At 41.0% G+C, this 12,262-nt stretch overlaps 1 protein-coding gene across 4 annotated transcripts in view; it reads left to right on the top strand.

Moving 5' to 3' along the window:
• LOC138618278 (helicase ARIP4-like) overlaps window positions 1-12,262 on the top strand; it is a 68,534-nt gene that overhangs the window by 42,225 nt on the left and 14,047 nt on the right. For all 4 annotated transcript variants that reach the window (XM_069693905.1, XM_069693902.1, XM_069693904.1 and 1 more), the window contains 5 exons: window positions 3,518-3,761; window positions 5,550-5,683; window positions 5,965-6,138; window positions 10,877-11,097; window positions 11,458-11,640. In XM_069693905.1, coding sequence (XP_069550006.1) covers window positions 3,518-3,761; window positions 5,550-5,683; window positions 5,965-6,138; window positions 10,877-11,097; window positions 11,458-11,640 — 956 coding nt within the window. The remainder of the gene's footprint in view (window positions 1-3,517; window positions 3,762-5,549; window positions 5,684-5,964; window positions 6,139-10,876; window positions 11,098-11,457; window positions 11,641-12,262) is intronic.

Below are 12,262 nucleotides of genomic sequence, written 5' to 3'. Positions count from 1 at the left end.
CGGACTATAACTCACTATGTTTCTGAACTTTACTTCAAAAGCGTAGAGAAATCTCAGCATCTCTGGTGTCTGCAGAGTTAAGAAATAAGGTTGAAAAATGTTTTCATTTATTCTTCAGTTTAATATCCTTCAGTTTTATATCACCGTGGCGGGTTGTGTTTTTATGACTTATTGTTTGTAACAGTAAACGGGACATAAAAACATCCAATTAAACCCAACCCAGAGATGAATGGGCTGAAAACAACAGAGTTCATTAAATGAGTCCCAATTTTCTGCAATAACTGCATAAATTTAAAAAAAAGTTAGAAACTGGGTTTTTGTGCCAATTCTGAAAACTTGTCACACACAACATTGTAAAATTTCACACTAAATGATTGCTCTTCTCGAAACGCCCTGCAGATTCTTTGTTTTTATTGGCCATACTAAATCTGAAGGGAGTTGTTCTGTAGGTCGAACAGTACTCTAAAGCTTAATGCAAAGGTCAGTATGCTACCATGGTCACAATGACAGTGCAGAAATGCTTATGTTTAACTAGTGTAATTATTGTTTAGCAGGTTCTCTCTCTTAGTTTTTGGATTCGGCATGCTAACGTTTGCTAATTAGCACTAATAATAAAGTACAGCTGAGGCTGTCTTTAGTTCTGCAGATATTTTTGTTACAAACCAAAAGGAAATTTTGACCTGATAATCAGCAAAGCTTAAAGTTCATCACAAAGCACAGCATGTATACAGTTTATTGAGGAGATGTTGTGATATTTCACTGGACAAGGGTAGACTTTGACCTGCTGGTGACACACAACAGGGAAAGTCAGCAGGATTTGTGCTCCGGTAACCATGGAAACCCAAACTTGCATCAAAGCGGTTGTGGGGAAATTTCTTGATCAACACAAAATGTAAACCCTAATGTTGGCACAAGGGGAAGCCTGAGGGATCATTAGTCTTCATGCTACAAGGAGTGTGAATGTTTCTGTAAGGTTTCCTATTGGGTTACTTCAGTTGGGACCAAAGGGAAGTAAACAGCAGCTGACTGACACTATCTTTAGGTTAGACCTAATCCTAAATAAACACGCGGCAAACTTGCGTGAACCCTGCATCCTGACATGTAGACATTTATTTAAATAAAAAAGACTAATGAATTATGCAACTTTACCTGGTCACGGCATTCGTTTTGATGCTTGTCCAGATGCAAATTAAACATTTCAAAGCATGTTTTGTTTTTAAAGTAGCTCTAATACTTCGGGATCTGACTGACTTTGTTTACCCTTTTCTCCGCCAGTACCTAATTTGATATCGCAATTATTGCAGATAAAATGCTTTGAAACACCAGGCTGAGACGCTTGAGCACACACTGAGACACACAGTAATTATCGAGATGAGCTGGTGTCATTAGCAGCCAGATCAAGAAGTTATCACATGGATGGACTGAAGGGGCGTTTTATGTAAGTTGTTTTTCAGTTCGCAGTGAGCTCATCACCAGCCTCCATGCTAAACCCAGGTGTGTGTGTGTGTGTGTGTGTGTGTGTGTGTGTGTGTGTGTGTGTGTGTGTGTGTGTGTGTGTGTGTGTGTGTGTGTGTGTACGCTCGCACGCATTGTGCACGTTCTCATATTGTGAGAAACGCGGGTTTGCCAGGTGTCATGCAGTGAACATGTCTCATATGCATTTCTTGGTGTGTTTATGTTCAAACTGAAAATGTGTGTGTTGGCAGCGTGTCCCTGTTTGTGCAGTCATCCCAGGAAGATTCTTGGCTTTTATGCATGCGTGTTGGCTATTGAAGTGTTGATTAATATTCTTATGTGAACACTTGTCGTGTGTGTGTGTGTGTGTGTGTGTGTGTGTGTGTGTGTGTGTGTGTCAGTGTTTGTGTCCTGTCTTGTGTTTCGTAAGCCGTCCATATTTATGATCCAGCTCTTACATAAGCCTCGGATCTGGTTCAGTGTGTTTCTGGCAGAACTGAGAGAGAGAAAGGAGGAGGAGGAGGAGGAGGAGAGAAGACGAAGAAGAAAGGTGAAAGTGGAATACAGGCAGATTGAGAGGAGAAGAAAGAGAGAGAACCAGAGCTGAAGACAAGTTTACAAAAACATTGACGAGAACAAAACAAAGTTAAAGGTGTCAAACAGCACCGTTTTCATGATTTTATATTGAAGTCTGTTTTGGCTCAGAGAGGAATCTTCTTCATGCTGTTTTGCAAATTTACTTGAGTTAAATTTGAATACATTTGAAAACTTTGACTCCTCAGCAGACTCTGGCTCACAACAACAGCTCAATAAGGCAAACCAGTTTAATGCAAGTTTGCATTTCAGACACAGTCATGACTGGGAAGATGTCCGAAGCTCAAAAACATGCACTAGTAAGAAAGAAACACTGCAAAGATTTGTGACATTTAAGCATTCAAACAAAAGGAAATTTACCAATTATTTTATTAAATCCTTGATCTCACACACATACGTTATCTCACAAAGGAGAAACATTAAACACTGATTGTCTGTAAGCTGCATTTTGTAATGAGCAGTGTTGGCGAGTTTGTGATTCATCTCCCGCCAATCATACTTTCAATCATAAAATCGGAATATTTGGTGGTACCCGGCTACTGTCTGCCCATCTGTTGAAGTGCTCTGCCAGGTCGCTCTGCTGTGCTGTGATTTTCAAACGTGAGACGAGTGTTGCGTCCACACCTCAGGCAGAGCCATCTGAACGTGGACAAATACGTTTACCTGCACAAAACTGAACACTGAACAGATCAGACTGGAAAAATCACGCAGTGCTCATCCAGTAAAACGGGCTGGATGCTTTGCTAATAATTTCTTTATATGTGTCACTGGATGGGGCACTTCCTGGTACTGTATATTTAGGGCTTAGTTCGTTAAGCTGTAACAGCGAAACTCTATTTCACGCCGTTTCCCCTGAGTCATCAAGCATTTATAAAACACCCTGTTACACAAGCCTTTTGTGACCGAGCAGACACGGGATTTTTCCAAATCAATTCAGAATCTGTTGTTGAAAGTTGGTTTTATTTTTGTATATGCTACATTTTTCGCAGCCGTAGAGGATTGTCAGTAATGTTTAAAGTGTTTCTTGGAAAACTTTATTTGGGGCACATTCTTGAACATCAGTTGTGTAACTTGTTGGTTTCATATTGCATCAGATCTTTATTGTGTTAGCACGGCGCACACTGTAGTAAGCTCCGTCATTATGAAGCACAACATGGATCTAAACACTGTCGTTGAAGATTGAACGAGTTTTATTTTTCAAAGCAACTTTGAGAGCATCTCCACCCGACCGGGCTTTACTTTTACTTGACAGTTGCATCATTTAATTTCAATTTGCATTTAGCACAGTGAAACCATTTTCAATTCATTTGTTCAAGCGTGAGTTTTTGGAGTTCGTAAAGGTGATCCAGAATTCCGGGCGATAAGAATCACAGCATACATTGTGTCCCCTGACTATATTTGCAGGATTTCCTCTTTTATTCCACTTGAGTTGAGATTTACATGCCCCGCTCTCGTCCCCCTCCCACAGACAAGTCCCACAGCGCCTCCTTCAGCTCCGAGAATGAGGCTCAGGGAGGCGACCCGGCCGTGTGGCAGTGCACCCCTCCCCCATCTACCTCACCTTCGGCGGAGACGCCGGCCCACCCTTCGTCCTCCCAGCCCGCGTCCAGACCCCACTCCAGGCCGGCGAGCCAAAGCCCATCCCCTCCCTCCGCCCTGACGGGAACCAAGAAGAGGAGCTCCAAGCCCGCACACATGAGACGCAACATCAGGTACTGAGCTCAATGCCTTCGCTTGCATTTGAAACATGGTTTGGATGAAAAGTTAAGACTATTTAAAAGAAAGTGATTTCCACACATACCAGTTATTATCAGACCAGATTCTCTACTGATAATCCCTGACCATTAACCACATATATGATACATACCATACATGTGTGAAACAGCGAAGAATACAGGTGTTCAGATATCTGATTAATCGTTTCATCTACTTTACATTTGTACAACAAGACAGAGTTTAAAACGGATTTTTAAAAGTGACTCATTGCTTGTCGAGCAGTAACCAGTCAGCCTTGAGATGAAAGTGATTATTACACAATTCCCTAAGCATGTTGCAGCTGAAGGGCAAAATAAACTAACATTCGCTCAGCTTACTCAACAGTTATTGTATTTCTAATAACACCCAGTGTTGGCTGGATAATAGGATTTATCCTATCACCACTGAGAATGTTTTTACCTTCAACTCCTCTTCCCTCATCTTCACATTTCACTCTTGTTTTGAAAGACGCAGGCCAATTACTGATGCAATCTGTCACTGATTATACATATGCTCAGTCTGCAGCTTCGAACCTCCAAGCGGCCAATAAACACGATATAGCTCAACCCCAAGTATGCTGTTGGGTTTGCATAACAGCATCTTTAGAATAATATCAAACATGTGTTTGAGATGCAGCTCTGGGTTTAATTCCTCGACTCAAGTTCCCTCACTAAGATTATGCAACTGTTACAGTAAATACGTCGGGCAGGAATAATGGTTTTATAACCATTTGTTATCCAGAATTTTAGTAATGAGTAATTTTTTTAATATCTGCCTCTCTAAAATGACTCATTTATGCACTTAGTGGGAAGCAGTTGCAGAATGAAACTCGTTTTTAATCATCAAACTGCAATTTATGCTAATTTGGCAGCCGAACTTTTTCCGACAATTTGCCAAAATCACCCGACATAATGTTTTGTTCATTGTCTTGCCTTTTATTCAGCTACTCTTTTTAACGTAATGGAAGAGGGAGTGGTCAGAATTGTCGTATTGACATTTAAGGTGTATTTATTGATTCACAACATCAACTCGAAGCCTCATTTTAATTTTGCCACCTTTTGCCTTACAAATTCAACACTTCCTGTTTTTGTTTCAAATTAAAAGCCTGCTAGCTATTCAATACACAGAAACATGTATTTCTTAACCAGACTTTTATGGTGAAACATGTAAGTGTTGTGATAGATTTATATTGTTGACTTTATTCACATAAAGTGAAATATCTATCAGTATCTATATCTAATAATTAAAATATCTACGCTACATTATTGACTATTGTGTATAAACTTTGTAAAAACCACAGTTGGTACACAACCTTAGAAATGAGCCACAACTTAACAGTGCGTGTGCTTGTGTGCTTTGGTACTTCAACAAAAATCACTTTACACCCCTGGTGAAAGTGGTTTCATAATGTCTGCTTAAACCAAAACCTAAAGCCTAAAAATGCTAAAATGGGTGACAGTTGTCTGCATTTATAGTTGAGTCACGTATTTCACAATACACAGCTCACTTAGTCCCTTTTTGATACCTGATGAATATGGACTCATGCAGCTTTAAAAGAAAAGATATTATTATTGTAATTAAGACCTTCTGAATGTGCTTCTCTTATAAGAATGATTCATCAACATGTGAATGAGAGTACAAGGGAAACCTGCATGTGTCCCCCAGCATTTAATAAGTGTGGTGACAGCTTTTATAAATACGCAGCAATACTAAAACCAAAAATGTATTCTTGTGTGTCTGTGTAGGAAGTTACTGAGGGAGCATCAGCTGGAGGCAGTGACCAAAGCTGCTCAGCAGGAGGAGCTGGAGAGGAGGCGACGTCTGGAGCAGCAGAGAAAACCCGACTTCCCCGGACCACTCCTGCCTGAATACACAACTGGTGAGAACAAACACACAACAGGGCTTATCGGCTGGTCCATCAGACCTCCATCCTGTACGTCAACATAAGTTTCTGATGCCAATCATTACCCAACGTACTGTATTGTGTAGATGAAGCCTCCCATTGTCAATAAGTTCTCCCAAGAACAAACTTTATCACTATTTTTTTTTTTTTTTACACTATTTCCTCTTTATTCATTTTTTAAATGTATCTGCACCTACTTTTTCTCCCTTTCTATGTTTCCTGCTGATCTGCTGCATCATTATTGTCCCTCTCTCCAGGCGATGTGACAAAACACGTGTCGGCCTCCTCGGCATCCGTGGCATCGCAGCAAGAAGTGAAGTCGACCAGACAGGAAGTGATCCGTGTGCACTCCAGCAGCGCGGGCATCAGAGAGGACGAGAGCAAGACTTACGAGCCCGCTTCCGCTACTACAGAGCACGCACACAAAACAGGTGAGACACACACACACACACACACACACACACACACACACACACACACACACACACACACACACACACACACACACACAGAAGTACTGGTAATAATGGCGAGCAACATCAACTCTGTTCTGGAGCAAGTTGTTTCCGTATTACCTGAAGTCTTTGTCAGTAAAAAACAAATAATGTTTCTCTGTTTCCAACTCCTTTGAGTAATTTGTATTGATGTGTTCATAAGCAACTGGGAAGTGAAATCACCTGAACCTTTGAAACTGGGAATTTCCCACTTGGGAAGTCTGAGGTTTTTAAAAGCTCTGAGAAGTACGTAGTAACAACTAGAAGTGGTAACAGCCTTCGTGCACATCCTGTACTTTGTTGCCGTTACTTTGCTGGCTGTTTTAAACGTTATGTGCTGAAAACGAAATGTAGCGTATAAATAATAATGACCGTCTGAACTCCAATTCGTCTCGGTGATGGTCTACATGGGTGATGACGCAGGTTGTTTTTCACTTTTATGTATTCTGAGAGCAGATTTCCTGAAGGCTGCCATGTTGCCTCTTTGTTGTTATCATGTGATCGTTCTCAGCTGAGAAGTCGGAGGTTACCAAATCGTAACTTTCCCACTTTCCAGCTGCCTGAACGCACCATATGACTCAAGAGTCATTTACCTTGAAGCAAATTAGGTGTTTTGTTTTATGTTGTAGATGAATCCTTGAGGAAGTTTCTTTCAGTGAACATATGTCCTTTTTAGTGTTTAGAAGAATATTTCAAAGCCGAAAACAGCTGTACCTCACTAAGACTTGTGGAGAAAAAGAGTTTCTAAACGAGGTGCATAAAAATCCTCCAGGAGCTGAAAAAATTAGGATGAACATCTGGACAAACTGTTCGTTAAAGTCTGTGCTGTCAGAACAAAAAGAAAGTTTCAAAACTCTAAATGCAAAGAGATACTGAATTTCATCTTCCTGAAGAATTCAGACATGCTGTAAAATACAGCCTCCTCATGTCAACCAGCCTGTATTTAAGTATGTCAGTGAATGCTGATGGAGGAGTTCAGTCGCTGAGGAGGTCATGGAGGTTCGATGTCTGTGGGAGGTCGTGAAAGCAGATAGGGACGCAGAGCTGTGAAGTTTATTTATTACCCTTCAGCCAGTTGTATATTCTGAGCTGCTGGCGTAGCAGGGCACGGCCTTAAAAAAGACAGATGCTAATTCTTGAGATGCTTGAACAGTGTGAGCTTTGGTGCAACGTGTGAAGAGTCTCGTTGTAGATGTCAAGCATTTAGACAAAGTTGCACCAACTCTTTTAAGATCAAATTTAAATTTAAGGATATATTCACTTTTTTTTTTACTGCAGAATTTAGTCAGATCTGGTTTCCCTTCATCAATCACTACGCCTAACTTAGTTTTATCAAGAAACCTGGAATTTTTGGGCTTTGTAAGCTGACAGTGAAAGGGCAATTATTTCAAGCTTTAAAAAACATGTTAGTTCTTCAGCCTAAGCTCTCAGGACCTCCACTGCTTAAAAAAACACGCCAAGTTATGCTTTTAATCAGGGCTGACTGTCTGGCTGCACCAGAAGCAGGGGGTTGAGCAAAATGAATAAATAAACATGGTCTTTCGTCTCTATGTTTGAAGAGACAGATTTAATTCCAATTTCAGACATGAATCCGTCAAAGTCTTTTCAGTTTTCAATGACAGGTTTCCGCTTAAGGACCGGATTGAATGGCGCTGTAATGATGATGTGCGATATTTAGCATCTGCTACACAAGAGGTGCTACCACATGCTGGATGTAAAGAGTTTTAATGGGAACTGCAAACAGATAACATGAATGAATGAATTAGTGTGATTTTCAAGGGTTTTGTCTCTTTTATTCTGCACCAAGAATAGGAAAAAAAAATCCTTAATGAATATATTTTTATCATCTGACGTAAAAAGAATCATCTCAGCAACCGAAAATCTGCCTCACTCACTGTGGTTAATGGATTATTAAATTGGGTTTTTGTCTTTTCTGGAGCATTTATGTGACATGGCGTAGCATGATTGCTGTCATGACTGCTATAGAAAAGTGACTCAGCTGTTTTATAATCTAAATTGACAGCCCATTCATGGAGTGACGTGTGAAAGGGCATTTTTAAGGTGGCGTTTACTGTCCCATCAGATTGTCAGATTCGTCAGTACGGAAGCCAACAATAGGGTTGTATAATACACAACGAAGTTAGTGCCGCGAAATGTTTCTTTACAACACACATAAATAAAGCGGAACTGACCGAAGAATAACTCTTGACGTATGAGTGAGTTTCCAGCTGTGTTAAGATGTTCGAGCTTTAGGACACAAATGTTTTTCCTCCTGTTTAACATTCCTTTATAACTGCATACTGTCAGACTTTTCAGCTGCCCAGTTCAACCACAGGCCTTAAAGCCAGTCCACTGGTGGAGTTTGAGGTCCAGTACCTTTCCCAAGGACACGTCCTGCAGTCGCCTAGGAAACGTCATGCAGTTGTTTGTCTTCAGCTGGTGGAAACCTCACATCTATAAAGCATCAGTCTCTGGAAGATTAAGCAGAGCAGCCTCAAAAGCCTCATGACAGCCATGCACTTATTAAATTACACACTCTTTTTCAAATTGCTTTCTGAGCCCAGGGGTTTGGAAATAGCCGCGTTAAAAGGCCGCATCAGTTTTGAATTTCCAGGGAAAAAAACTTGAGGATTGTAAAACAACCCAAATGTGAATGAGGTTGTTTACTCGGCAGCCACAGCACAGCAGATATCTGGGCTGATATTCATCTCCGAACTTCTCGGAATAATCATTAATCATTAATACATGAATACATTGCATTCAAAATCACGTCCATGAACTTCAAAAAACGAAGTACTAGAAATACCAAAGTCCTGCTGGTTCTCTTTTGTGACTCATTTCAGCCTTCTTGTTGTCTCAGTAAAAACAATGTAAAGGAAGTTTCCTTTTATATCAAATGACAATCACTTGATGTTCACTTGCCATAAAAAGGTAACTCTTTCTGGGGTGTACAGACTTCATGGCTGTTTTGGAAACCGTTAAACTAAAAGTTTAAACAACTGAGGTCAAAATTCTCCTCACTTCCTGTCGAGCTTGTGTGTGCGTGTGCGCGTGTAGCTGCTTTAAAAGTGGAGGGAGTTTTCATAGATTAGCTGCCATGTGCATCAGAATATTTAAAACCTTCACAGGGTACATCACGTACCGTTCCCTTATTGCCCGAGTGCACTCTCTCTCTTGCATGCTCGCACGCACACACAAACACACACACACACACACACACACACACACACACACACACACACACACACACAGACACACAGTCAAGGATAAACACACACACTCAGTCGGGGATGAACACACTTATTTCTGTATTCAAAGAGAAGGCGAAGGCAAACTGCTGACACGCACACACACACACACACACACACACACACACACCTGCAACACACACAAATGAGAGCGATGGAGTGAGATGGGGAGAGCGAGAGGAAGATGGGGCAAACAAATGAACAGAGATAAATAATATGTAGATCTGAAAGCTGAGGAAGACAAAAGCGAAGGAGAGAATGGAGGAGAGGAAGAGAGATGAAAGGAGTGTCTGCGGGGCAGATCAGAGCAGGTCTGTGGAGCAATAAAGCCGGCTAATCCTGGTTATGAGCCAGAACACACACATATACACACACACGTAGCAAACACACACACAGACAAACACACTCACACCACAGTGGCACGGTGACATTTCTAGTTGGGGTTGCATAACCAGTCTCCCCCCTCCACTCTAATCCTACTTGTATAACCAGCCATTCACTGCAGTTATATAAGCTTTCTCTCTCTCTTTTTCACACACACTAACATACTGACACACACACACACACACACACACACACCCACACACCACCTCTTCCCGTCGTGCCCTTACAGGCTGCCAGCTTGTGTAACTTTCACCACATGATACCGTCCTCTCTTTTTGTTTCAGATATGGATTTTGGTCTTTGCGTCACACACACGCACAAACACACAGTGACCTCGATATTAGTTGTAATGTTGCACAAGTTGTGACCAATCACCCAAAGACATGACATTAACATATCAAGGCCAATAAAAATGTGGGAATTATTAGTTGAGTGTTATTAGTTGAGTGTTTTCATTTTCAAGTTTCTCGTTCACGTGTCTTTTCGGGCCTCGTTCAGACTGCCAGCACAAATCCATCTTTTGTCATATCCAGATTGTATCCAACTGATTTAAGTCTGAAATGTAAAAAAAAAATTCTAAATCGGATCCAAACTGTCTTTGGAGGTTTGAAATGCAATTTTAATCAGATTTCTACAGATGCGTCTCAGTCTAGACGCTCTGCTGGCTCAGACACACAATGACGATTTGAGAAACAAATTTGATTTGCCTGCAGTCTGAACAAAACCTTTCCTATGCGTACCTTCTTCTTCTATTATTCCTTAATCAAATTTGTGAGGTTTTTCATCAGAAGGTATTTAAAACCCTTCAAATACTGTAGTTAGTCTAGTAAGGCCTCAAATTCAAACTCATATTGTAGATCTCTGAAACAAACAATATGTTTCACCTTTACTAACTTAAATACTAAATACGTCTTTTTAGTTTGTGTAGTAAAAGATACTTAAATCCACAAGGGAAAGCTGCTGCGTTACTGCTTAATCATCTATTGTGAATGTACCCCCCAATGTTTCTCTTTCACCGTCCTGTCCTTCCACCGTCTGCTCAGATGTCGTAGATCTGAGCTCGGGCGAGGACGACGCCACCGTCCACGTCAGCAGCGAGTCCACCAATGAGGAAGAAGAGAGCGAGCCGAGCGGCGCGCACGCCAACGACGCCCTCAACCAACCGGACGCCCAGGGCAGGGTGCTGGTCAACCTGAACCATCCCGATACAGACAGGGACATTTTCCTGTTGCCTCAGCTGGCTCGAGCAGTCAAACCTCACCAGGTAATGACAGCTGCATTCAAAATATCTCAAAATGACAAAACGAGCCAAAGGTTTTTTTCTTTGTTGTGTCCAAATCTGCTTTTGATGTCAAAGTTGTGCTGGGAATTTCTTGAAAACATGTTGAGTGAGATTTTTTTTGCATCGGTTTTAAATAAAAATCACCTTCTCTTCCCTTTTTATCCGGCTTCCTGCTCCAATCTGTTCATTTCATTGTCTTCTTCCTCCTTTCTGCACCACTTTTATTCAATTCAAACTTTCTCTTGTTTATCCATCTCCCTCCTCGTTCTGCTATTTCTCCCCGTTTCCACTCGGCCCCATCACTTCCTTTTCCACCTCCTCCCTTGCCGCCTCCCTCCTCAGATCGGCGGAATCCGTTTCCTGTACGACAACCTGGTGGAGTCGGTGGAGCGGTTCGGCAGCAGCAGCGGTTTCGGCTGCATCCTCGCTCACAGCATGGGCCTGGGCAAAACCCTACAGGTCATCTCCTTCATCGACGTGCTGTTCAGACACACCCAGGCTCACACCGTGCTCGCCATCGTACCTGTAAGCACCTGATGTTGGACTAACAGAATATTGGAGGGTTTGAAAGTACTCAGATGGAAACACATTTATCATCAGTGTAGTTTATTCTCTCCACAATGAATCAAGAGTGTGAGAATAGTTGATTTTATTAAGTTGATTAAATTCAATTAAATCCAAAGATTTGAATGAATAGATTTCAGCATCTTTCCTACAAGACTTCATGTTATAAAAGTATCAATAAAAGTATTAGTGAAGATCAAAATCAGTCAGGAAATGGACATGTTACTGAATTTATGAAGGTGAAATTAAAATGTGCTGCAGTTCACAGCTCTATTCGATAGTGGTTCATTAATCAGTCATTTTTTTATTATCTGAGTAATCTGTGAATTGTCAGAAATAGAAATGCCCGTTAATGATTGAACTAAACTAAGCAATGTCTTAAAATGATGTTGTTTTTTGAGCAAAAGTAGTGTTAAATATAAAAATTAGGTGACACAAAATTGAGAAAATTGTCTAATTTGATAGCATCGCTGAAGCTCTGTGAAGTGTGTTTGGTCAAACAGTTGATGATTATTTCAGGACTAGATTAGACATGAACAGAATGAATACGGAGAGTAGAAGACAAGAAAATAATTTTTGCCTC

The sequence above is a fragment of the Brachyistius frenatus genome, unplaced genomic scaffold (genome assembly GCF_029030835.1).
Source record: "Brachyistius frenatus isolate BFR_SWC_R1_liver_20210118 unplaced genomic scaffold, ASM2903083v1 Contig_16, whole genome shotgun sequence".
In the NCBI taxonomy this organism is placed as follows: domain Eukaryota; kingdom Metazoa; phylum Chordata; class Actinopteri; family Embiotocidae; genus Brachyistius; species Brachyistius frenatus.
This window is presented reverse-complemented; position numbering and strand designations above follow the sequence as displayed.